At 58.8% G+C, this 24,792-nt stretch overlaps 2 protein-coding genes across 7 annotated transcripts in view; both read right to left on the bottom strand.

The window, feature by feature from the left end:
- Nucleotides 1–1,449: 1,449 nt before the first annotated feature.
- Nucleotides 1,450–3,727, bottom strand: NKX6-3 (NK6 homeobox 3). The gene is made up of 3 exons (XM_066206068.1): nucleotides 3,149–3,727; nucleotides 1,963–2,132; nucleotides 1,450–1,888 (listed from the first exon to the last, which is right to left on the bottom strand). Exons 1-3 carry the CDS (start codon nucleotides 3,528–3,530, stop codon nucleotides 1,658–1,660), a joined length of 783 nt encoding a protein of 260 aa, XP_066062165.1. The 5' UTR covers nucleotides 3,531–3,727; the 3' UTR covers nucleotides 1,450–1,657.
- A 645-nt stretch (nucleotides 3,728–4,372) lies between these two features.
- Nucleotides 4,373–24,792, bottom strand: part of ANK1 (ankyrin 1) — a 52,904-nt gene continuing 32,484 nt past the window's right edge. For 2 of the 6 annotated variants that reach the window (XM_066206349.1, XM_066206351.1), the window contains exons 12-44: nucleotides 24,502–24,600; nucleotides 24,174–24,272; nucleotides 23,789–23,986; nucleotides 23,519–23,617; nucleotides 23,337–23,435; nucleotides 22,036–22,233; nucleotides 21,734–21,832; nucleotides 21,097–21,195; nucleotides 20,819–20,917; nucleotides 20,613–20,705; nucleotides 20,382–20,454; nucleotides 19,961–19,984; nucleotides 18,962–19,064; nucleotides 18,531–18,678; nucleotides 18,224–18,321; nucleotides 17,911–18,135; nucleotides 17,359–17,513; nucleotides 16,973–17,184; nucleotides 16,650–16,854; nucleotides 16,386–16,482; nucleotides 15,782–16,010; nucleotides 15,474–15,599; nucleotides 15,274–15,393; nucleotides 14,977–15,061; nucleotides 14,664–14,738; nucleotides 14,057–14,188; nucleotides 13,707–13,853; nucleotides 11,526–12,078; nucleotides 10,567–10,825; nucleotides 9,217–9,300; nucleotides 8,803–8,970; nucleotides 8,380–8,501; nucleotides 4,373–6,621 (exon numbers count right to left, since the gene is read on the bottom strand). In XM_066206349.1, the coding sequence (XP_066062446.1) occupies nucleotides 8,403–8,501; nucleotides 8,803–8,970; nucleotides 9,217–9,300; nucleotides 10,567–10,825; nucleotides 11,526–12,078; nucleotides 13,707–13,853; nucleotides 14,057–14,188; nucleotides 14,664–14,738; nucleotides 14,977–15,061; nucleotides 15,274–15,393; nucleotides 15,474–15,599; nucleotides 15,782–16,010; nucleotides 16,386–16,482; nucleotides 16,650–16,854; nucleotides 16,973–17,184; nucleotides 17,359–17,513; nucleotides 17,911–18,135; nucleotides 18,224–18,321; nucleotides 18,531–18,678; nucleotides 18,962–19,064; nucleotides 19,961–19,984; nucleotides 20,382–20,454; nucleotides 20,613–20,705; nucleotides 20,819–20,917; nucleotides 21,097–21,195; nucleotides 21,734–21,832; nucleotides 22,036–22,233; nucleotides 23,337–23,435; nucleotides 23,519–23,617; nucleotides 23,789–23,986; nucleotides 24,174–24,272; nucleotides 24,502–24,600 (4,599 nt within the window). In that variant the 3' untranslated portion in view covers nucleotides 4,373–6,621; nucleotides 8,380–8,402. The other 4 variants (XM_066206350.1, XM_066206352.1, XM_066206353.1 and 1 more) reach the window with 4 other exon arrangements.

Genomic DNA, 24,792 nt, shown 5'->3' with positions numbered 1-24,792 from the left:
CTGACGTGGCATCAGACAGGTGTTAAACTACTTAATCACTTTAAAATTGTTTTAATTTTCTGTTTTGTATTGATCTCCACAGCACCAATTAATCAGCTCACTGGACCAGGCAGTTAGTACATTAAAAATTGTCAGCCAAGCTGGGCAGCTTAGAAAATGTTAAAAAAATATCCCACCAGCAGCCCCTCACTTCTCCCACCATGTGGAAGCTGCTCCCGCTGGGCGCTGGCTCTCTCCAGACAGTGATGTGTCTCTTCCGGCCCTGCCACCAGCCCCGTGCACCATGCTTCCACGGGACCTGCCATCCCACGTCCTTGCAAAGGGTCCATTAGCCCTGGCCTGGCCCAGCATCTGTCCTATGGAGGCAGTGGAGGGGTTGCATGGCTGAGGGGGGAGCATTACAATCCCCTTGCTCACTGCAGGGGCTGGACAGGGACCTATGCGGGGACAGCGGTCCCCTAAGTGCTGGAAAAGTGGCACTGAGCAGCCAGGTCTCCTCACAAAGTGCCCACAGCCCAGTGAGAGACTGGAGGGGGCTTTAAGCCAAGGGTGGGCCTTGGCAGGTTGTACGGTGATGATCTGCAGCCCTACGCAAGGCAGGTGCTCAGGGCCACTGCAAGGTCCCAGTGGTTCAGGAGCTTCAGCTGTCCCAGGCACGGACTCGGGCACCAGCCTGTTGCAGGCACTGCCTGCAGCTGCAGGGAAGGGCACCCCTTCAACCAGCCCCATTCCTACCCCCTTCCGTGCCTGTGCCACGCTGCTAATCAGTGCCTGATAGGCCGGCAGCACCTTATCTGCTATCGATTTCCTTCCAAGACACAGCCCACGTGTTTGCTCACACCTGGCTGGCACACAGTTGGCTCTTGGCTGAACAACTGCCAAGCTTGCCTGGCCTTCAGTGTGTGTGCCAGCTGGAGCTCCTTTGGCGTCCTTAGCAGGTAAGGACAGCTGGCCCCGCACAGCACCCACAGCTGGCATGCCACTGGTGAGCCATGGGGGAGCCAGAACAGGGGGTGTGCAGACTCATGTGCACGCACACGTCTGTATGTGCAGCCCCCATTGCACCGGGGTGCAGCACAGAGCAGGGGGGGACCCAACAGGTTGGCAGGCAAACACACTGGGGCTATTGATGCCACATCAATCCTGCAGCCCCGACAGGTGAATGGGCTCTCACTCACACTGTTAAGATAAATGATATTTATTTGCTGCTAAGAGCTTCCAATAAGAGGCCCCAATGAGTGACTTTTGAACCAGCAGCTCTTGCTGCTGGTACACGCCCAAACTAGAGAAAACCCTGGGAAAAGCTCCAGGGCACTTCCTGCCCCACACACAGGACCACAGCATGGACTCTTCCCCTGCTTGGCATGCAGACCCTGCCCCATACATCCTAGCCCCAACCCTTCTCTGGGCCAGCCTCACAAGGCGACCCTCAACCCACGAAACAAGTGCTGGGACTTGACTGGGACCTTTATTTCATCAATGCCGACAACACGGCTGCACCTGACACTACCGCAAGTGCTGCTCCCAGCCCTGCAAGCCGCGCTCCCCATCCAGCTGTCAGCCACCCCATCCCAACAGCCAGGCACCTGCTGCTGACGGGAGTCAGCCCCCAGCAGGATGCAGGTGGCTGGCCCAGAGGAGCAGGCTGTGCGGGCGCTCAGCCGCTGTGCGTGCCCAAGCCCAGCATTGAGAAGGCTGCACGGTGCTTCCTCAGCAGCAGCCGGATCTTCTCGTCATCTGAGTCTGGGTCCAGGGGCTTGTTGTACTCATCGTCCTCGGTCTCAGAGGCCGCCCGCTCTCCGCCAGAGCCCCCCGCCCGCTGCGAGGATGAGGAGGGCTCCAGGGCACTCTTCTTCCTCCATTTGGTCCGTCGGTTCTGGAACCAAACCTGTTGCACCATGGGCCCAGCTCAGTTAGCAGCCAACACGCTGTGCACCCCATGCCACACAGGGACCAACTCACCTTCACCTGAGACTCAGTCATGCCAAGAGAATAGGCCAGCCGTGCTCTTTCTGGACCCGCCAGGTACTTGGTCTGCTCAAAAGTCTTCTCCAGAGCAAAGATCTGGTGTCCCGTGAAGGTTGGGCGCGTGTGTTTCTTCTTGTGGACGCTGTCAGCTAAGTGAGCAGGGGCTACAGGAGAGGAATAGAGAAGTGGGTGAGCTCTTGGCAGCCCACGACCCTGGACAGCTCTCCCCTCGTCCACGCTCACCAGCCCTCAGTGACCAAAGGGTCCCTCCACACCTGCTCCCCTCCAAATTAAAACTGTATTCCTGCTTCAGGGCTTCAGCGCCATCCCAGGCGGGCTGAGCTGCCCAGTGTGCACGTCCTACAGAGCCAGAGTTAGGCTAGGCTGATCAAGGACAGTGCTAAATGGTTGTGGTGAGACGGTAAGGGTCACTATCAACAGTGCTTGACCCCAGAGCCATGCAGCACTGTCCGCACGCCCCACACCTTGCAGGCGGCATGAGAGAAGACAGGCAGAGCTGGTCATTGGCTCGGAACTGTGCCAGGAGCAGACCGGCCAAACTGCCTAACTCATCTGCTCCAAAATCATCACCTGCAAAGGGGTGAAGGGGACCAGAGCTGCAGGTTCTGAGCAGCTGCACAGAGTCTCCGGGGGCTTCCCATGGGACAGTGGATGCACCCATCCCACCTACCCTCTGGGACAGCAGCAACGTGCTCTGCAATTTCCCTGACAGCTCTCCACCAGGAAGGCAGCGCTGCCAGCCCGGGGCTCTGGGGCTGGCCATCCTGCCTGTCTCTGCCGTGAACTGAACCAGGCACTGACCCACAGTGAGACTGCCTGAGAGACAGGGAGATCTTGTGAGTCAGAGCACTCTGCCTGTCCTTGCCAGCTGTGGCTGCCTGGGGGCAAAGAATATGGTATCTGCCATTAGAGCTGCTCCTGCCCCTGAGCCAAAAGTCCTGTCACAGTTTGAGGTCCAGCAGCTCTGCCGCTGCGGTCTTTCCCACTGTCCTGGGTCAGCCTGCCGGCCAACCAGCTGTGCCTCGTGCAGGGCAATGGAGAAGACACAGCCCGCCCCATGCCCTTGCCCTAGTGCGATGGGTCAAGACTCCGCAAGGTGCCCGACACCTGCGGCCCCCAACCACCCACCACCGAGCCGCTCCGAGTCCACCGTACTTACGGCCGCCGCACTGCCGGCCGCCCCGCCACTCCGGGGCCGCCTCCGCCCAGCTGCTCCGTCCCCGCGGCAGGTAGTCGCCACCAGCCTTGGGGAGGGCTCCCACCTGGGGCCCGTAATAGACGCCCGGGGAGCTCAGTCCGTTAAATCCGCCCGCGTGAGGGTAGCCAGGGAGGAGACTGCTGCTCGGCGTCGCCGCTGGCCGGCCCAGGATGTCGGAGATGCCGTGGGGAGTGCCAGCAGCCAGCTGGGCACCCAGTCCGGGGGGTCCCAGCTTGTAGAAGGAGCTCTGCACCGAGTACTGGCAAACAGGCGCCTTGGCCTCGGGAAAGGGGCCCAGCGAGGGGCCGTTGAGCAGAAAGGTGCCTGGCAGGTTGGCATCCATGGCTCTAGCACCGAGGCGACCCTCAGAGCCCGGAACCCCGGAGGTGCGATGGCCGGCCCATTACCAATGGCCTGGGGGCTACAGAGCCCCAGAGTCCGCCTTGGCCCGTGGGCGCCCGGCCGGCACTGCGATCCCGGCGGGGGCCGGGGCCGCGGGCAGCCCGGGAAGCGCCCGGTGACCTCGCAGCGCCTCCGGCCCCGGACCCTCAACTTGGGCTCGGGCAGCGCCAACATTTCTCTGATAAAGACGAGGGCCATTAGAATAGCGCGCACCCATTGGCCGGGGCGCTGCGCGCCGGGCGCCTATTGGCCGGGACTCGGCGGCCGCGGCCGCCATTGGCTGCGTCTCAGCGGCAGCGCGCGATTGGTCCGGCCCAGACAAATTGCGCTTTGAGCACCGGCGGCGGCGGGAGGGACGGGACGGGACGGGACGGGACGGGACGGGACGGGACGGGACGGGACGGGACGGGAGACGACACGACACGACACGACACGACACGAAGATGGGATGGGATGCGAAGGGACGGGATACAGCGCCGGAGCGCGGGGCGGCGCGGACGCTGGACAGCGCCGGTCGGGCCGGTGCTCTCGGCGGGGCCTCAGTAGCGCCGCTGTCCCCGGGAGAGCGCCCGCAGCCGTGGGGGTACCACTGGCACCGGCTGCACGGACGCTTCCCCTCTGGCCCACCCCGGGGGAGGCCCCCGCAGCCCGTCGGGGGTGCGCACGTTCCTGCTCCCTTCAACTCCCTCAGGAATGGCAGAGCACAAGAAGACGCCACTCCCACGGCCGCCCCCTCCCCGGGGTCTCCATCTTCCCCACCTTTGGAAAAGCAGACACGAGACACTGTGTTGATTTATTTATTAATTCATAATCTGATAGCTGGTGTACAGGGAAATGATCTATACATCAGGGCCTAAGACAGGGAGATCCAAAAGGCTTGTTTCCATAACAATTAAAAAAAGAAAATAAAAGTAATTTTTAAAACTTCTAAAAAGCTTCTAGTGTGCAGACTGCAGCATTCTCTAGGCTCAATGTTGGGTGCAGCCTCCTCCTACCAGCCCTACAAGCAATCTGAGCGCGAAGCAATGTCACTGCAGGTGCCTGGCACGGTTGCAGCACAGCACATTCCCTATGGCATACACAAGGCCAAAGCACTGGACCCACACACAACTCTAGGGTGATGCTACGGAGTCAGCTGTTGCAGTGGGTCTAGGGAGGTTATTGTACGCAGCAAGGGTGATGGATGGAGAGTCTGTGCCTATATGGCTCAACTTTGGGGTGGGGAGGGGACTGCTTTGCTCTCCAAGGCTAAGCTGGGTCAGTCGCTTCTCTGCAGCGAGGCCTCTTCTCAGCCGCAAGGCAGCCAGGGGCTCGCCCAGCAGATGTGCACCCACTGAAAGGCAGGGCTGCCCTGCCAAGGCCACCAGCACACGCCCTGAAGCTGGAGGTGCACTTGTTCTGCACCTGGCCACAGAGAACAAACTCGGACTCTGCAAAGCAGGTCCATGGCCACTTCCAGGAGAAAGAGCAGGGGGTCCCCACATCACTGTGCTACAAAGGCCAGGTCCCCACATAAGTTAGGTAAGGGACAGGGTCAGGGACCTGGGACCAAGTGCCACTACCTGCACCCTGCGCTCCTGGGGTCAAGTATTACAACAGGTTCAATCTACTGCCTGACCCTGAGTGGCCTGGGCAGCTCTGCCCAGTGCTGCTCTCCTGCTAGAGCAGCTGGTCTGAGGCTGCCCCAGCCCCCAGGGCTCAGGCTGCTGCCACAGCAGATTCCACCTGGAGAAAACACAGCCACCAGGGCAGCAGCCCCCATGTCTCTGGGATTGGTCCCGGGGGGGTCAGCATCCAAGGCTATAAACCCCCCTTGCAGGGAGGCCAGGGTCCCTGCTAAGCCCTCGCCTGGGGTGCCTATTGCGTGGCTGTTGGCTATTGCTAGCTCATCCTGGCTCATCTCCTGAGCAGATATTGTGCTGAGTAGAGCTAGGCACAACCCCATGTGTGGCACAAGCAACCCCTGCTCTCTCTCTCACTGCATATCCTCCCTGGGCCCCAAGCACCTCAATGCAGGCCTATAGCTTCAGCCCAGCTGGAGCCAACACAAACTGGGGCTGGACCATGGGACTGCACCTCTAGCCCCTCCTCTTCAGACCAGGAAGGGGCCAGGCTCAGGCAGAGGGGCACAGGACAGGGGTGGGCTGCTGCCCTCCCACTCCTGTAGCCTTCCTGCTCCATTCACCAGAGCTGCTCATATATTCCAAAGGCTTTGCCCATCCTGCAGCCTGAAGAGGTATTTGAGAGCAGAGCTGTTAGTGCTTTGTACATACTGCTAGAGTGTCCCTAGGGGTTTGCATAGTATTTATTGGTTCATATACACAAGGCTGATTGCTGTACAGTTTACACTTTCAACATAAGCAACGAGCTCAGTGCTCAGCCCAGAGCTCTGCCCTGGTGGGAGACTTTGCATGTGCTGGGGAGAGGAAGGGTAGCCCTGCACCAGTCCCTCTGCCCAGGGCAGCTGTGCTCCCTGCAGCCTCCCCTTGCACCCTCTGGCCACTGCTGTCCTCCCCAAAACCCAACACTCACAGGGAGGGATGAGAAGCAAGTCCAGCAGAGGCAGAGCACAGGCATCTGCAGGGGGGCCAAGCACCTCTCCTTCCGTGGTGAGCAGCACCATGCTGTCCCAGCTTTCCTCTTGCAGCTGGAGCACAGACGTGGGGATCCATCTACACACACAGTGACACGGAGGTGGAATCTCCTTCCCTCTCGTTTTCTTCTACTCCAGCTCTTGCCTCCCAAAGGAGCTGAGAGCATGCTCCTGGTGTGTGGTGCTGTCTCTGGGCTCCTGGCAGCAGCAGGGCAGGGATGGAGGCCCCTCATCAGTTTTAAGTACTGTAGCTCATGCGTCTTGCAGTCAGTCAGTCATGCGGATAGGACGGTAAGTATGTCTCATACAGAAGTCATGCCATTAGCCTATAGAAACATGTACAGCCAGCCCTGCTCCCCTCCACTCTCTGCTCTCCTCTCTTCACAGGTATGTGTCAGAACGTGTGTGAAATTCAGTGGTTAGGTGTCGAGGTGTGATCCTGGAGAGATACAGAGAGACACCGTTATGGGGTTACCAGGTACTCAGGGATGAATGTTGGGGGCAGCCAGGCACATGGCTGGGAAGTCCCTTGTGTACACTGTGCTTGTCCCACATGCACCCATGCTGCCAAGCAACCATAAGACAAGTTTTGGGGGGTGTCAGAGAGACAGTGACAGAGCACTACTAAGTGGCAGGCCTGGAATTAGGAGCAATGGCATCAATGATATTGACGGTGGTGCCCCATCTGCGGAGAGCAGTAACCAGCAGCTGAACTGCACCAACTTCAGCATGGCACTGGGAAGGAGCTGGGACGGCTGCTCTGGGTTCTGGGATGGAGGAGGCCAGCCTTGAGCCCCCCACCTCAGCTAGGTGACTGACTGCACCCCACTCTCCCAGCAGCGAGGAAAACCTTCCCCAGTGCACACCCTATGCCACTTTCACACCATGGAAAACTGCAAAAGCAAAGCAACAGGAGCAGTGCCCCAGAAAGAAGCAGAGCCAGGGACTGTCTGGGGAGTGGAGCAGGCAGAGGGGGACAGAGTCTGCATGAACATGAACAAGCATAAGCCTCTTGACTTTCATACACCCACAGAGAGCCAACTAACATAGTGGAGAGAGAAGGGAGAGGAAGGACAGAGCGAGTCATGCATGTACTCTAGCAGAGGCTAGAGGACCAACTGCTCCTGCTCATCAGCCTCCTACCAGGAGGTAGTGTCAGGCAGCTGGGGAGCACACATGCAACACCTTCCCCCAGTGCTGCACTGCCAGACCAGCAGGGACTGTGCGGAGAAAAATGATGCAGCTAGGCTCAAGTGTGCTGTGCCAAGCACCCTGCCTTTAACCCGGTCTAGTCTCACTCTACAGGGAAGGCAGGAGCATCAGGAAATGCACAAGACTTAAGGGGTCATTCTGATCTCAATGGGGATCAATGGAAGAAATACACTAGGTCAAAGACGGGTGCCCTGTTGTCAGCCCCTACAAGTGTCACATTCCTGCACCCACCGCTCCTGCATCCCTACTGCCCCAACATTCCCCAGCAGCACTCTGCCAAGGCCTGCCCCCATCCTGGCTTCAGAGGAGCTCAATGCTTTCCTCTACATGGTTGGCAGATGCAGCAGCGACATCTCCCAGAACAGTGCTGTGAGCAGAGGCAGTAGGCCACAGTCCCACAGAACTGGGACACCCTTCATCTGACCCACAACTCTGCCAGTGCCCAGCTGTGCCCCTTGGGAAGGGGGACACTAAGGCACCAGCTCCAAGGGCTGGTCTCATCTGCCACAAGGCTGCACAGTTAGTGCTCATTCATGAAGGGAGTAGTTCTGCTAAAACCCCATGCAAATGCAATCTAGTCCCTGGAGTGGCTTTGGACAAAGTCCATCCCTCTGTCTGCAGCCCAGCGTAACCAGGAGTAACAATTCTGTGACCCTGTCACTGGGGACCACCACCCTGAGCACCCAGGATGCTGTCACTGCAGCAGCAGCCCTTGTCACTGTGGCTGCAGTGGGGTGCTGTGCACACAGCTGGCTGCAGCACTGCTGCAGACCAGGGCACCCTGTGCCCACAGCACCCAGGAGCAGGTGATCAGCAGGGGCACACTGCTGCCCACCCTCAGTCTTTTGCTGCAAACCCTCTCTGCAGGCCAAGAGCTGGGCACAGCCCCAGCACACTTTCCCCAGGAGAATGTGCATGACCAGCAGCTCAGTGCAGGCAGCAGTATGGAGAGCCAGAACAGAAAGAAGAGCAAAGGTAGGGTTACCTCAAAAGAGGCCATTTGAGGGGTCACTGCTTCCCCCTTTTCAGGCTGGCTCGTTTCACTATCTGAGCTCCCATCCTGCCCCCAGAGACCTCTGGTTTCGGGACACGCACTCGCACCTCCTCCTGAGGAAGGGGCAGGAAGCAGGACATCACCCAGGTGAACAGACAGACATAGAGAAGAGGACAGGAGAGGGAAAGGTAGAGTCAGTTGGCAGGCAGAAAACACCAAGCAAAGAAGACTGGTGCAGTGGGCAAGATTTGCCCCTGGAAGTCTTAGAGGGGAAACAGGAGAGGAGTGCAGGGCAGAAGAAAGGATAGAGGGTGACATCGTCCCAGAGCCTGAGAGTCCTGCAGAAGTCCTGAGGGTCCTGGGTGCTGGCCCAGGCAGGCTGCCTGCAAGGCAGGGCTATGAACCACACTGTACCTTGGTGCCCAGACCATCCCGGTGCAAGATGGAGTATTTCATGAAGTGATCATCCTCAGCCTCCAGGTCTTGGGGCTCCTGTAGGGAACCCTCCAGAATCAGCTCCTCCTGTTCCTGCCTGTCACCCATGTCACCAGGGCCCAGCTGACGCACCACCTTGCGGATAATCTGTGGAGACCGACACAGCTGGGTGTCACAGCTAGCCCCAGGGCACCATGACTCCCTCCTCACCCAGTCCGGTCCTAAACTGCACGTGGTGTGCAGCCTCTGTCGCATGAGCTGGAGAAGTGCCGTGACTGTAACCGAAGACAGCGGGACGCGACTGCCCTACATGGGCCCCGGGCTGCGGGGCTGGAGGGGAGAAGAGAAAGGCTGCGGCATGCCCTTGCCCATATCTTGCCGCTGATCACTCACCTTCTTGGTGATGATATTGCCTTGATCGTCTGTGAACTGTTCCTCAGTCACCTGCTCTCCAGGGAGATGAAGGGCTTCATTCCCCTGCAGGAACAGGAGGGAGACCAGGGCATGTGAGGGCGGCGAGGGGAGCTGTTTAGCAGGTAGAACGGTACACCTGACACGCACCCCACAGCCTCCGTCTCCCACCCTACCCTGTCCCTTCACTGCTTTCCTCTGCATCTGCCCTGCGGCTGGTCTCTCAGCTCCCCCGCTGTTACCTTCAGGAGGACGCGCCGGCGGACGACTCTGGCGGAGAGAGCCTCCTCGTCATCCGCCAGCCCCTGGCTCTCCCCGAGCTCCTTGTCCAGCTCACGATGGGCGTGTTTGAGCAGGAAGCGGACAGAGCCCCTGACGATGTGCATGACGTTCTGGCAGCTGACCAGGAAGAAGGCCAGAAGCACCAGAGCGATCAGCAACTGGGCCAGGAAAGCCCACATCCTGCCTGCGCCGCACAGCTGCAGGTGTGGCGCGGGCCGGAGCCCGCTGTCAGACCGCAGCCGTGCCGCCCGCCGGGGCCGGGCCCCGCGGGCCCGCGGCCTGCCCGCGCAGCGCCCGGCTCTGCGGGAGCCGCCGCCACCTCAGCTGCCGCGGCTCTGCCGGCTGTGGGCGGCGAGAAGGGAGCGGGCAGGTGGGGCGTCCTTTGCAGTGACAGCTCCGCTCCGAGTCATGTGGCCAGGACTGCCCCGGCCAGGCAGTAAGCAGGGCCGCTCTGTCCCTCTTCTCTGTCAGTTTGCCCAACAGCCTGTCCTCCAGACTGCGGTGGGGGGGGAGCCTACTGTCCTCTATCACAGGACAAATGAAGCCCTGGGCAAAAGCCAGGGCTTTGGGGTGTCATTGGAACCACACGTGACTTAGGGAACGCACATGGCAGAGCTAAACAGCCACCTCCAAGCGTGGCCGTGCTGCCGGGATAGCTGTGCGTGCCCTGCTTGGGGAAAGGTGCTTGCCCTCCTCACATTGTACCTGCTGGCTCCGTGTGACCGTGGCATCAACCCACCACCCAGCCTGGCCCCTAGTCCAACTCTATTTCTGGCTCCAGCATGCTGTTGGGCTGGCAGTCAGGGCAGCTACTCAATAAGGAACAAGTCTGTGAGGGTGACTGGGTTATAAATGGAGAGCAAGAGCTCAGGTATCAACCACAGCAGGCTATTCCGGGCTGAGAGGCACCCCAAGGGGCAGGAAGTATGCCAGAAGAGTTGAGGAGCTAGCACCTGGTCTGCCTGACTGGCCTTGCAGCAGGCTCCAGAAAAAGGCTTTCCATAGGGTCACCACTTCCTGCGGGGCTGAGTCCCCTGCTCCTACCCTCACCTGCCCAAAGAAGCGGCTGTCGGCCTCCTCCTGCCAGCCGCTTGTGGGGTGCTGAGGCTGCCAATCGCTGTCTTCTGCAGAGCTGATCCGCATCAGCTCCATGGCTGGCATCAGGACCTGCTCTTGCTCCTGGCCCTGTGCCCCGGAGGCTGTGGTGTGCGTTGGGAGCAGCCTTCGGGTGACTCCCTCCTGCCAGGAGCCCGCTGTCAGGTCCTGTAGGCAGGAGATAAAGGAGCCTTCTGCATTCCAGTCCCTCAGCCTGGGCACCAGAGAGGGACAGGGATAGGGAGAGAGAGACAGAGAGAGAGAGGCAGTCAGCTTTGCATGGAGTGCTGCACCCTGAGCACCAGCCGAGCTCCGGCAGGCACACCGGCGCAGCCTGAACCCCACAGGCGCTGGCTCCACTCCCCAGCTCACGGCACTGCTGGGCGCCTGGCAGAAGCAGCACAAAATACACAGATGCACAAAAGGCACAGGCCACCTCTATGCCATACTCCCTGCCCATCCCACAGCCTCAAGGCTTGGCTGCCAGGGTCTGAGGCAAGAGCATGCTCTGCTCTCACGGTCTAGTGTGGTCTAGCTCTAATGTGGTCTAATGCTGTGGAGCATTTCTGGGTGCTGCCAGGGACCCCAAGGGTCCAGTGCCACTGGGAATGTGTGAGGAGGCAGCCCAGGTTAGGGTTAGCTTTGCTGAGTACAGCCTACATGCAGGGCCTGGCTGACTGGGGTCCCTTCCGGGTGCTCTGCAGGGAGCCCTCCAGAGCACTGCCAGAAAGGTGTGAGGCACTTGGCCCAACCATTGTTCCATGTACTGCACGTGCCTGGGCTCCAGAGCTGGAGACCAGCAGGGAAGCAAGCAAAGCAGGGAGATTATTGCAGCTGGCCCAGCACAGGGCAGTAGCTGGCAAAGCAGTTGTGCTCCCCTACCACAGTCACCCTGGTGCCCCAGGCTGCAGTACCTGTCTGCACTCTTCTCCACAGCATGGCTAAAGGTAGGTGATGTCATGATCCTGGCTTGCACCTTCTGCTGAACTGAAACAAAAGAGACTTCACTCTCCGGGTCCTGCTCCCCAGTCCCTGGTTGATGATCACCAGATGGCATCTTCCCCTCTGGCCTGTGCCCCTCCTCCTGCTCTAGAAGGTCAATCAGGCCATTCATGGCATCTGAGTCCACTGTGTCATCCTCAACCAGGTCCATAGAGCCCATGTGGTCTGGGCCATGAGCATCTGCTAGAAGTTGCCCTGGGAACCGGCCTTCGCTTGTGGCGTCCGAGTCCTCAGCCTTGCTGCACTCCAGAGAGGAGTCCTCAGCAGTCACCAGCGAGGGGGTGAGCCCCGAGGACCACACCTGCATGTCGGACATCTCCATCAGGGCATCCTGCTCAGTGGCAGCCATGGGGATAGCATCCATGATGGCCACCTCATTCCAGTACTGGTCGGCACGCAGCGGGGATGGCAGTGTGTAATGCAGGGAGGCAGGGGACAGCAGCTCGTCCTGCAGTGAAGCGTAACCTATATGGGCAGACAGAGGCATCATGTCCAGCAGCCATCTCACGCACGCACAAGCACAGTAGGGAAAAAGGGAAACAGCTTCTGGGAGGATGACTGCCCCAAGGACAGCAATGGTCATGCCACAGCCCTCTGTGGCCAGGCTGAGCAGGGCTGTGCTCACAGCAGCGGCTGCTTTCACTAGTCCCTGCAAATGCTGCCATGCCTCCCTTCAAGTCCTGGGGCTGGTTTGGGCAGGTCCTGGGACTGCCTCCTTCCTGTGAGGAGGACCGGCCTGGTGTTCACACGATGGTCCATCCACACTGCAGGACACAGTGTCCTCTTTGCTACCCTGCTCCATCAGACCCCTGGTCCCTGCCCACAGCCCCCATCCAGCATCAGCTGGCTGACAGTTAGCCTGGAGTTCAAGTAGCCAAGTCTGGCAGGCACCAACTCTCAAAGCCAAACACTCTCCACAGCACAGAGGAGCAGGTTGGAAGTACCATGAGCAGAGAAGGATGGCCCTGGAACATGCCATGCAACCCCAAGGCCCTGCAGAGGGCAGCCAGGGCCCTACAACCCTGCTGGTGTCTCCAGGGCTACAAGCAATTGTTATGTCTCATCGCCCAGGGCCATACGCACAGCTCAGGCACATCCATATGAACTACAACCAAGCCAGGCACTCCCACCCATGCTTTGAGCCATTTTTTCCACCCCTGGAGATCAGCAGTGAACCTGTTCTGCTCCCCTGGCAGCCAGGGAATGCCAGTCACAGCCAAGGCACAGGGTACAGCTGGGACCGCTGGCACAGAAAGGGCACCTCACCCATGGGCACCCAGGTGCCTGGCCTGGGGCATGCAGTGCAGTGCCAGCGAGGGAAGGAGCACGGGACTGTGCAGTAGGAGAAGGCCTGGGATGGCTGCCGGCAAGCATGACAGCTGTTAGAAGGGTAGTCCCTGATGACATGCAGTCACTGGAGCAGGATGCGGCTCCCAGAGGGCTTAGCTGAGGTGGAGACAGTGGAGACAGGCAGTGGAAGATGAGAGAAGGAGAGGCCAGGATGAGCTCAGAGGAGAAAGGTGAAAAGAAGTGACCCACAGGAGTGCCCGCACCTGGCAGCACTAGGTGGCATGTTTGAGAAAACAGAACAAGAGGAGAGACAGAGAGGGAGAGAGCGATGAGCCAGCGCTGCAGGGGCAGAGCCACAGTGCAGGGCTATAGCAGCACAAAGCCCTGCCCCTGTCTGGTGTGCTGGCTCCCCAGCATCATATGCCACAGCTGACTCTGGCTGTTTCCCCACATCCAGGCACACTCTGCCTGGGACCCAGCCCAGGCATACCACCACAGCTGTACAGCCAGGACTCAGTGAGCTCCCTGGCCACTGATCAGCTTGCACAGCCAGAGGCCCCTCTCACTGGCACATTGGGATAAGGAACACACGTCAATCCCACCTGGAGAGTTTCTGAGAAAGCAGTATGGCAGAGCCAAGCTTTCTGCAGCATAAGCCCCAGTGAAGAGGCCATCTGTCAGCAGTGCCTCGTGCCCACTCAGTTCTCAGTGGGTGCAACCTGGTCAGGCAAGACACCAGCCCCAATCTCTGCACAGACTGCGCCCCCACATTCTTGCATTCGCTGCCAGAAGCTGGGGCTCACCATTCATCTGGGATGGTGAGAGGGAGTAGTCTCTGTCCGAGTAGCGCCAGCTTCCCTTCAGGCTGCGGCTCTGCCGACCAGAGCCCTCCAGCATGTTGACAATCTCACTGCGGTCGATGTTCCTCAGTGCTGTGTACAAGTTCTCAACTGCAGGGGGAAGATGGTGTCAGCAAACCAGTCACTTGGGGAGACACAGCCATGCCCCAGACACCCTCCAGGTGGGCAGGGAAAGCAGATATGCATGAACCACCACTGTAAAGCCAGCCAGAGATCCTTGAAGATGCACACACTGTTCTGCATAGCTAGCCGTGCCACCTCTGTGCCTGTAAAACGGCACCATAACTACTCACTCTTGACATTCTTGCCCTCGCGGCTGGCCCACAGGTTGAGTAAGGCTATGCTCTGCTCCAGAAGGGAGTTGGGGTTCTCCACACGTATCCTGTTGATGTCATCCACCCCGAACTGCAGCTCACGTGCCAGCTCTGGGGAAAACACCATGTCAGTATCACACCTTCTGGTGCCCACCACAAGGCTAGGGACATTATGAAGGGCTCAGCCAGGACCAGCGCAGAGACCCTCTGTTACATACAGCTGAACACAGCAGAACATGCAGGAGCTGGGATGGGGCAGGGGTTGAAGCCCCTCTGCTCAGGCTGGCTGTCACTAGCACAAGAGGGTCTTGTGCTAAGAAGTGTGGGCTCTGCCGTGGGATGTGTGGCTGCAATGAACAGCAGCAATATGTACAACTCATAACAAAGCCCTAGCCTGGTACTCATGCATGTGATTATGTGCACAGCCACGGGAAGGTTCATAGGTTCACTTCAGTGCCCTGGAATGCTCGCAGCAGGGGTGCAATGCAAAGCAGTCACTACACCTGGCAGCACACTTCCAGCCTCCCCAAGTGTCAGCTTTCTGAGGAGTATTGCGCATCCTCAGAACTGACAGGTGTGGACTCACCGGCCCAGCTGAGGCCCAGCTGTTCTGCTATGTCAACCATCTTCTGGTCTGCCTTGTCTGTGCTGCTCAGAGAGCCTGGAGGAGAAGAGGGAGTCATAGCTCAGCCGCACAGGGCCCAGCACCAGAGTGGTGTGGGGAATGGGGTGCTGGCCGTGGCACAGCACTGCCCTGCAGGCAGGACCAAGGAAACCTTCAGGGAAAGGGAAGTTGCTGTGAGCACAACTGTGACAGGATCACCCCAGCCTTTCCACTGGCTTGGGCACCCCAAATGCAGATAGTGAGTGGGCTGGAATGGCCCCAGCAGGCTGCGTACCAAAACTGGTCTCACTCAGAATGCTGTATCGCTCCCGCAGAGACAATGGCGTCAGTGTCCTCCTTCGCTCATCACTGCCGCTTCCCTGTGAAAGTGGTGACAAACCAAGGGGTCAACAGCTTGAAAAGAGGGCAGCAGCTCTGCCCTGACACAACTGCTTCTCCTTCGGCTCCAGAGTGGCATGACATGGAGCAGGTGAAGAAGAAAGCTGACATCAAGGGCGGTCCCCTGCCTGCACTTGGGGAAGGGATGGGCCCTCACTGCCCCCTACCAGAGTGCCAAAGACCCTACACTGACCTTGGTGCAAGGTGGTATGCTGATGTTCAGGTGACAAAGCACATGCTGGAGGTCCTCGTATTTCATGGCCTTGCGCAAGAAAGACAGGGAGCCACTGGCTTCCCGGCTGCTGTCCCGCACCTGAGTGTCAGAGCCCAGTTAGGCAGCTTGGCACAAGCAAGGGCCCTAACTGCTTGCCCCATCCTGTACCCTGACATTACCTTGATGGGGATGACAAGACGATTCTCCCGGAAGGACTGGAAGAGGAAGGTGCGGGGCTGAGTGGCCTTCTTGACAGGCACCAGGTTCCCTGAGAGTTCGACGTGCAAAGGCATTCCCTCCACCACCTGACCGGGAGCAGAAAATATGCTCAGACCCTGTGCAGAGCTGCTTCTCCTGCTCCTGGACAGGGCAGGTAACCCTGACTCTCCTAGCCAGGCCAGGGCCAGGCCTTTCCACTGGCACCAGTCTCCCCTCACTTTGTTATCCCACTCCCTGCTGCCCTCCACACATGCTGCTGGGGACAAACCTCAATGTCTCTGCTGCGGGCCACCTCAGTGAAGTTCTCATGCTGCTCTAAAGTCTTGTCAACCTTGTCATCAGTCATGCAGTAGCAGCGCAGTCGGCCTTCTCGTGCATCATTCATCTTGGCAAACACCACGAATTTGGCCATGTAGGGCACAGCTGTCAGCTCCTTGTACAGCATGGTGGCAAAGTGCACAGCCTCAGCTGTGCGTGGGCAGTCAGCCAGCCAGAACCTGCGGGAGATCTGGGTCAGGGTGCTGCTGGGTGGTGGCACCAGGGAGCTGCCCGCACCCCCCTCAACAGCCAACTGGACTGCAGAGGAAGCCCCAGGAGTTCTGGACACAGGTGTAGCCCAGATGGGGATCTGTGATGGGGATCCACCCAAGTACAAATAATGGCCCCCTTCCTTCTGCACACCCAGCTGTCATGAGTGTTTCCTGGAGTGTGCTCAGGCAGCATGGGGGTCTCAAGGCTAGAAGAAACCACCCTGCATATAGGAATAGGGCAGCACAGCATCAGGGGTAAGGGGCTTCTCCTGGCAAAGGCTGTAGCAAGGCCCAAGGAGCACCAGATATCCTCAGATGGGCACACGTTTGTCCAGGACTCACCTGGCAGACACGTTGGTGGTAAAGTTAGCACACTCATTTTCATAGACCAGCTTTGTGGTGCCTGTTATGTCTTCCCACTGGGCTTGGGCTGTCCCTCCTGCAGCAGAAAGCAAGGGTGACCATACTGTCTTTCCATAAGCCCAGGGTCTGCACCCCCTAGGCATTTGCTTTCCCCACAGCTGTGCCCCTTACTGAGCTCCCCAGAACTGCATGTCTGTGAGGCAGCTCAGCCCATCCCCATGGAGAGCATGCTTGCAGTCTCACCAATCACACTGCAGAGCAGACGTAGGCTGGTGGTGTCACCCTCACCACTGTCTCGGGGATTGTCCTTCCAGGATGGTGGCAGCGGGATACGGAGGCCAATGGGGCGGTGGAACTTTCTCCGCCGTGGCTCCACTGTGACAATGGGGCTGAAGGTCGCTTGGTTCCCCAGCAGCTTAGTCACCAACTCATCAGGCACAGGCTGTGCCTGTGGGTAGCACAAGGATGGGCATCAGGGATGGTTTTTCCCCAGGCTGGGACACAGTCTGCAATCCCCTGATCGCAGAAGCATGTCTGGGCCCCCGGCCAGGCTCTCTAAGGCTCACCTGCAGGGCCAGCCTCACTCTTTTGGTGACAGCAGTGTCTGGAAAGGTGGCCTGTACCATGGGCACCAGTGTGCTTTTCAAACACCCTCCCTCAGGGCCAATCATATCGCAGTCCTGGCAAATCCGGGACATGACCACAAAGTAGAGAGGGAAGTCGGTGGTGATGATGCGGCAGACCCTCTTCTTATCCAGCTCCTCCTGGCTCTCCAGCTCTGCAAGGGCAGCACAGCCGTCAGTGCTCATACACCAAGCCTGTGGCTGTTACTCCACACCCCTCCATGCTACACTGACCACACCACCCAGCCCCGTTCCACCACCCAGGCTACCACAGCCCTGCCTGCAGGGAGCTGTGAGGTGTGGAGCCCCCGCCCTCCTGGCACACTCACCCTCGTCCATGCCGTTGAGCAGCTGGTCCATGTAGCTCTCCTCATAGCGGTTGCGGTGCTCCTTCCAGACAGAGCCGTTCTCACTGCGCAGCACTACCAGCTCACGGTCTCCACGTCCATACGAGGCAAAGTGTGGAATCTCCACAATGACAGGGCTGCAGATAGCAGAGGAAGGCCACTGGCACCCACACGCTGCCACAAGGACACGCAGGCTGCAGGATGGCCCCAGGCAGAGCGCCTGCCCATGCTGTGCAGCTGCTGGGGCAAGAAGGACTGCTGACCTCCCTCTCTCTGGGAAAGAGGGCTCTGCACCTTGTGGGACAGGGCTGCTCAGGTCTTTTCTGCCACTGTTTGCTACTCTTGAATGACCCATGCCAGAAACATGCTGCACCCAACAGGAGGTGGGATCTCTCCTCTGCCAAGCAGAGATAGGCAGAGGTTTTGTCCTGGATGGTAAAGCCCTCCAGATGAGCCTGGATCTGTTTCCAGTCCTGAGGGATGACCCTGGTGTGGGCAGCCAGTCCAATCTGCTCTGTTCCCAGCTGTGCTCACCTGAGGAACTGGGCACCAGCAGGCCCCAGTGCAATGATCCGACTGCCCAGACCCTCCTCCTCAGCCAGTGGTGGGGGTGCAGGTAGCTTTTGGGGCTTCACCAGGCGGCAGGTAATGCGGGTCGGTGCAGCACAGGCACGGGGCGGGATGACCACGCGCAGACCGTGGTGCCGGCTGCCCCGCATGGAGCCACCACGAGCATCCACCATGAAGCTCACCAGGAACCTGGAATGGACAGAGGCATGGGCGTGTAGGCACCTTGCAGTCAGCTCGTGAACAGAGCATGCATGTGCTGCACAGGCTGGGCACTCACCCTGTGTGCACGGGGCTGGCCACTGGGCTGATGTTATCTGAGGTCTCAGTGGCCGGGCTGCTGGGGATCAGGGAGTCTTCATCGAACTCTTTGGAGGGCTGTGTAAAGCAGGGAAGAGCCCCTGTGGGCAAAGGGTCCTATCTGGGGGTGTTGAGCCTGCCCACCCTTACACATCCTCGCTGGACAGTCCTGTACCACCGGCTCAGTGCCCATTACCCATCACACACTTGAGCCCTGTAGTGACGGGGGAGCTGGCCCAGCAGGGAATGCCTGGGGGAGGCCATGGCAGGCTGTATCTCATGCTCACCTCCTGTGGGGACACCGAGGGTGCATGCAGCAGGCTGACTTGCTCAGCTTCTGTCTCCACAGGTCCTACCTGCTCAGTCTCCTCAGCTCTGGTCACCACAGTTTCAGGTGGGATGCAGGGGACCTGCAGGACAGCTGGAGACTCCACCCTGGCAGGAGAGGGTAGTGACAGCCACAGAAGTGGTAGGGTACCTCAGCCCCTGCCCACCACCACAGAGTCCTGGGGCTACTGGACAAAAGCGAATTAAGCAGCAGTCCCATTTCCTGGTGCAGGAACAGCACTGACCAGTTTTGCCTGCCATGCCAGCCAGTGAGGGCTCAGTGGTCTGTTCCTCGCCTGGAGCCTTATGTGTCCCACAGGAAGCCCAGCCCAGCATAAGGCTGGTCCTGTGCCCTGTACCCGCTTCCTCCCCACCATACAGTGTCTCTTACGTTTGCTCCAGTGTCGTTGTGGTCATGAACTCCAGTATCTCCCTTTTGCCTTCCTGGTCTCTGAGATCAGGTGTCTTGGGCTTTGGTGCAACCAGCTCTTCCTCTGAAACCAAGAGCTGGCTCAGCAAGCAGAGGCAGACGGACAAGGGAACACAGATATCCAGCCCTTGCCCCCACCCTTCCTCAGGGATGGAGCCAGGGCCCATCCCTGCTCCCACTGCTTGACACACACACTTGCCCCCTGGGTCTCAGCCAGACACAGGGAGCTTTGCTGTCTGCCAGAATGGGTCTGCTGCCAGAGCAAGGCCCATGTGGCAGGCCAGCGGGACTGGAGCTGTGGGAGCCATCGGAAAATTTGGCTGCTCACTAACCTCTTTCTCACAGCATCAAACACAGTGCAGAGACTGCAGGAGACACCTTACAGTTTGGTATCTGGGACAGGGACATAGGCATGACTGGGGGTGCAGAAGGCTGCCCTAACACTACACCCCACTGGAGGCACAGAGCTCTGCTAACGCTGACCGCTGGTCCCATTAATACCTGCTAATTAGCTCATCAGAGTTTGGCTCTGGCCAGTGCACTGTGGGAAGGTGTCCAGCACCTCCTGAAGCAGAAGGAGTGCCCCAAAGATGGGGAGGGGCCCACAGCAGCACAGAGACCCTTGAGCTCTCAGGTTAACCCCTGCTCTGGCCAGGATGGCACGGGGGAATTGTGGAGGGACACCTGTGTTTGTCACAGTTCCAGGTTCCTCCACCTGCCATGGACAGGGCCTGGGTCTGACAAGGGAGTCAGGGTCCTCCTGATTGGGAGGATGCCCATTCATGCAGTCACACCACAGCAAGCAGCACGGACATGGATTGGCAGGGTAGGATGGCAGGGCTGGCACTGGAGAGCACCAGACCGGCAGCAAGTCTTAGCAGATGGATATGGCGTGCAGATGGTTAGTGGCCATGGGGTGAAAGGGGCCATTGAGCTGGGGCAGGAGGACACATTTCATACCCATTACTGTGACATGAGCAGTGCCTGCAAAGTAAGAAGAGGCAAAAGTGAGGTATTGGTGGGAGGGTGCAGGAGCAAACCAGCTTTAGCTGGGCTGGGAGCTGGTACCCTCCAGTAGAGCAAGGCACAGTGTGGGCTCTGCATGCCCAAGGGCTCCCTGCATAGTCCCTGGGGCATGGGATCACGGAGATGTCCAGACATATCCCTCCTGCATAGTGCAGGGAAGCACCCATGCCAGGAGGTGCCACCTCAGGAGTCTTCTGGGCTTCCCTCGTCCTCTGCAAGACCACAGCAGGGCCCACACGGCTCCCCGCCCTGGGAGTGTCCTTGTTCCAGCAGGAACACCAGTGCCATCCCCATGACTGCTGCCTGCCACACTGACCCAGCCAGCAGCCGGTGTGACCCAGCTCCCACCCCTCACCTTCATCCTCTGATACGTCCAGAATCTCGTCTACAGTCTCTGGGAAGCTCATGCGGTGCTTGTCGCCAACTGACTGTGGGAGCAGAGCAGAGTCAGAAGAAGACAGCATTTTGCTGCACAGCTCTCTGCAGTCCCCTCCTTACACCTGGGCTAGGCACCCAGCTGCAGACCCTTCCCAGGCTGCTCCCAGTCCCAGCCCTCCTCCACAGCATCCTGGTCCCAGGGGCTCACCGGGAGGTCAGTTTCCTCTGTGACAATCTTGAGCACATCTGTGACAGAAATGTAGCCAAGCCGCTTTGCGATGGCCAGGGGAGTTGTGCCATTCTGAGCACAGAGGAAAGACGAGGTCAGCAGCAGCCACAGGGCAGCTCAGGCAGCTCAGACAGCTGCCTGAGCTTGGCACAGGGTGGGGATGTGCAGGGAAGCATTGTACTCACTGTGCTGATCTCGTTGGGAGACGCGCCGTGCTTCAGCAGCAGCGTCACCACGTCCGTGTGGCCCTGCTGTGCTGCTTGGTGCAGGGGGGTGTAGCCCAGCTGCAGGGGAGGACAGAGGATGCTGCAATTAGTTCTGGAAGTCTGCTGCCCCAGAAATGCCCCCAGGCCTCACACACCGTGCTTCATGCCTGGAGCATGAGGACAGCTCCACTTCCCCATCAATCCGCATGCCGTTGCCCAGGGCAGAAGGGTCCTTGGAGCACAGGACACCTCCGTACCTTAGTCTTGGCATTGACGTCCGCTTGGTGCTGCAGCAAAAACTTCACCAGCTTGATGTTCCCATAATGGCTGGCCACATGCAGTGGGGTGTACCCCATCTGAAAGACAAGATCAGGTCTCAGTCTGCCCTCACCACTGCTTACTGTCCTTCTGGCTTGGATATTCTCATCCCACAGGCAAGCCCCCGTGTGTGAAGGTTGAGGCACACATGTAGGGGCTTCCCAAAAGCCCAAGACCAAAGCAGAGGGCTTCAAACCATGCTGTACCTGTGGGTACAGAGGTGAGCTCTAGGAGCAGGCAAGAATCACCCCGCCAGAGGTGGGGGGAAGAGGAGGAAGAGTCCCCAGGACACAGGCAAAATGATAAGGATGCCTGCTAGAAGGGAGTCTCTTGCAAAAAGGAAAAGGAAAAGGAAAAGGAAAAGGAAAAGGAAAAGGAAAAGGAAAAGGAAAAGGAAAAGGAAAAGGAAAAGGAAAAGGAAAAGGAAAAGGAAAAGGAAAAGGAAAAGGAAAAGGAAAAGGAAAAGGAAAAGGAAAAGGAAAAGGAAAAGGAAAAGGAAAAGGCTCTTCCCTGAGCAAGCTTAGAGGTAGTTCCCCCAAGTGTTTCACCAAAGCCATGGTCAATGCACTACTTTACCCTCGTCATTGCATCCACTGTGACTCCGTGTTTCACTAGAACATCAGCAACCAGCACATGCCCCTCTTGGGCCACAAGATGGAGAGGAGTCAGGCCACTCTGCAAAGAGAGGAGGTCTCAGCACAGCGGCACTGCCATCACTGAAGGTCCAGCAGCAGAAACTCTGTCAGGTCTCCAGCCTGGCAAACTGTGTACTGTTACCCAAACACAGGGAGGCACAGGGGCCAGGACCACCATCCAGACCGCTGTTCTCTGCTAGCTGGTTTGCCTCCAGCCTGGCACAATGTGCTGGGACAACTTACCTTGTTGCCTAGGTTGCCATTGGCTTGTTTGGAGAAAAGCAGTGCCACCATGTCTGCATGCCCTTCCTGGGAAGCCAGGTGCAGGGGAGTGACTCCCTGCACAGACTCAGCATTTGCAGAAGCCCCATACTGCAGCAGGCTGCTGGCCACTTCCATCTGGTTCTGCTTGGCAGCGATGTGCAGGGGGGTGTACCCATTCTGCAGGGAGAGAGGCTCATTGCAGTGCTCAGCCCTGCCAAGCAGACCAGAAGGGACAAGAGCTGCCACCCTGCCTCCGCAGGCAAGGTCTGCCCGTCCTAGTTGCCTCCAGAGCTCAGGGATGCCCCCTACACATCTCTCTGACAGCGACCAGCCCTGACACTGACACCAAATCCCTCTCTTCTGCCCAAGAGAGCACGGGGGTTTCAAAGACCGCCTGCTTCAGGTTCCACTGGTATGGACCGTCCTGGAGTTTTCTACACATTAATTTCTTCAGCAGTACGCAGCCTCTGGGAGCTGCAAAAACTGGGGCAGACACACCTCCTGGAATGTGCCTGGCTGAGGTGTGGAGCTAAACTCCCAATACATGGCATCAGTATTCAGGCAGAGACTGCAGGGCCTTGAGTCCTGCCTCTGCTGCCACGCTGCAGGAGCAGAGCAGCTGGCAGACACCCGCTGCCCAGGCTGACGTGCAGGCTGTCGGTGACGCAGACCAACGGGGGGCTGGCGCTGGTACCGGCTGCTCCCGGTGCCTGCCCAGCATGTCTGCCGGCAGCCTGCACAAGGGACAGGAAAGTGCCAGATGGGGAGGGCTGGCACCACCAGCCACTTGGCTGTTTTGAGGATGCAGCTTTTGCAAACAACATAGGAAGCAAGGCGCCTGCTGGTGTGCTCTGTGGGGACATGCTCCCCATGCTCAGGCAGAGCTGAGTGACTCACAAGCTTGTGGGTTTTCTGACTCACTGCTTCATAGCTGCATGCAAACATTTGCCTGTGGTTTCCCAAACTGCCAGACCGCAGCGCTGCTCTGCAGGACTTGCCATGGAAACACGTTCCCCACGCAGCAACCACCCCGCTGCTAGCAGGGACCATCCCTGACACAGCCTATCTGCTGGAACAGGACCACTGCCTGGCACCCGCCGGCTCCACGTGGTGTGAGGACAGGCAGGCATGAGCAGCAGACATGGAGAGAGGCTGGTGGTGATCAGTCACTTACACACTCCCTGAATGCCGGGGTTGAGGAGCAGTGCTGGCCCCAGACTGGCAGGCACTGGACACACACCACATCCCCACATCCCCAGCAAAGCCCAGCTCAGACTTACCCAGGCCGAGTTGTGTGGGGAGCTCCCCTTGGGGAGCAGCAGCTTGACAATCTCCAGGTTGTTGTGGTGCACAGCCACATGCAGTGGAGTCAGCCCATTCTGTAGTGGGGGACAGAGTACAGACAGGTGAGACAGAGCCTCTCCCCATACTAGACCACTCCTCCCACAGAAGCAACACTCACCTTCCCTGCTGCATTGGGGTGAGCGTCATGTGCCAACAGCAACTCTGCCACATCCACCTTTCCATACTTGGCTGCAACGTGGAGAGGGGTAAATCCTTTCTGAGGAGAAAGGCAGCCCATCACAGAGTGGCAGAGGTGAAGAGAGTGCTGGCGCCTGCTGCAACACAGGAGGAGGCTGCCCCTCCTGCGACAGGGACACTGTGCCACCAGCCTGCCCAGCCTTGCCCCAGCTGGGCAATGCCCTCCGTAGCAGTGGACTCAGCAGCCTACCTTGGTCATGCAGGTCTGTGAGGCTCCCTTCTCCAGCAGGGCCAAGGCTGTGTCCATGTGCCCCTCTCTGGCAGTGATGTGCAGGGGCGTGTGCCCTGCTGTGGTGGCCAGGTTGGGATTGGCGTTGTTCTCCAAAAGGAGTTTGACCATGCCGGTGTGGCCAATGCGTGCAGCACAGTGCAGAGGAGTCTGGTCGTCCTGTGAGGGTGGCAAAGAAGCTGTTTGGGCAGACCTGGACCAGTCCCTTTTGCGATGCCAGAGGGGTCCCAGCCCTGCTCCCATTGTCGCACAGCCCCTGGTAGGCTGCACTCTGGACACATGACAGCAAAGAAACCAGCACCAGCTGTTGCCAGAGCTGATTATCACACAAGTCCTCTGTACCTACCTTGGCCTTAGCATTGGCTTTGGCTTTGTTCTGTAGCAGGTACTTTGCCACATCTGTGTGCCCAGCTCTGGCTGCCATATGTAGGGGAGTCTCTACTTTCTGCACCAAAGACAGGATAAAGGGGTAAGGCCAAAGGAGGGAAAATGCCTTCCTGCAGTCATTCCTCTGCTCTGAACAGAGGAGAGCAGTGCCTGCAACCCCTACTGGTTCCTTGTGCCAGCACAAAGCAGAGGGCACCAGGGACTGTTCAGGTGAACAGAGGGTGCAAAATATCCTGCTGCACACCAATAAGCTAAGCTCCCAAAGCCCTAGCCAGGGTGGAACTCACCACATTGGACACATTAGGAGAGGCTCCACGCTGCAGCAGAGTCTTGACAATGGGCAGGTGTCCCATGAAGGCAGCCACATGCAGGGGGGTCAGGCCTGACTGTGAAGAGAAAGGGGCCAGAAATCAAGATGGGACTTATGGCCTTGGCAGTACTCTTACTGTCCCCTCCTCCTTCTCCCCAGGACAGGTCCCAGCACAGGCAAAATCTGAGTCCCCAGTCTGCTCTAGGAGCCTGGCAGGTGAGTGTGGAGGAAACACAGGGAGCTGCTGACTCCCCTGCATCTCCCTGCC

This window comes from Chamaea fasciata, unplaced genomic scaffold (assembly GCF_029207755.1).
Source record: "Chamaea fasciata isolate MVZ Bird 193981 ecotype frontalis unplaced genomic scaffold, bChaFas1.0.hap1 SCAF_30, whole genome shotgun sequence".
In the NCBI taxonomy this organism is placed as follows: domain Eukaryota; kingdom Metazoa; phylum Chordata; class Aves; order Passeriformes; family Sylviidae; genus Chamaea; species Chamaea fasciata.
Note: the sequence above shows the minus strand (reverse complement) of the source record. Positions and strands in the feature narration are given on the sequence as shown.

Coding starts and splice junctions, on each gene's coding strand:
- NKX6-3 (XM_066206068.1), bottom strand. CDS start 3,530: ATGGATGCCAACCTGCCAGGCACCTTTCTGCTCAACGGCCCCTCGCTG. Junction 2,133..3,148: donor CGGCCGGCAGTGCGGCGGCC/GTAAGTACGGTG, acceptor CCTCTCCTGTAG/CCCCTGCTCACTTAGCTGAC. Junction 1,889..1,962: donor TGACTGAGTCTCAGGTGAAG/GTGAGTTGGTCC, acceptor ATGGTGCAACAG/GTTTGGTTCCAGAACCGACG.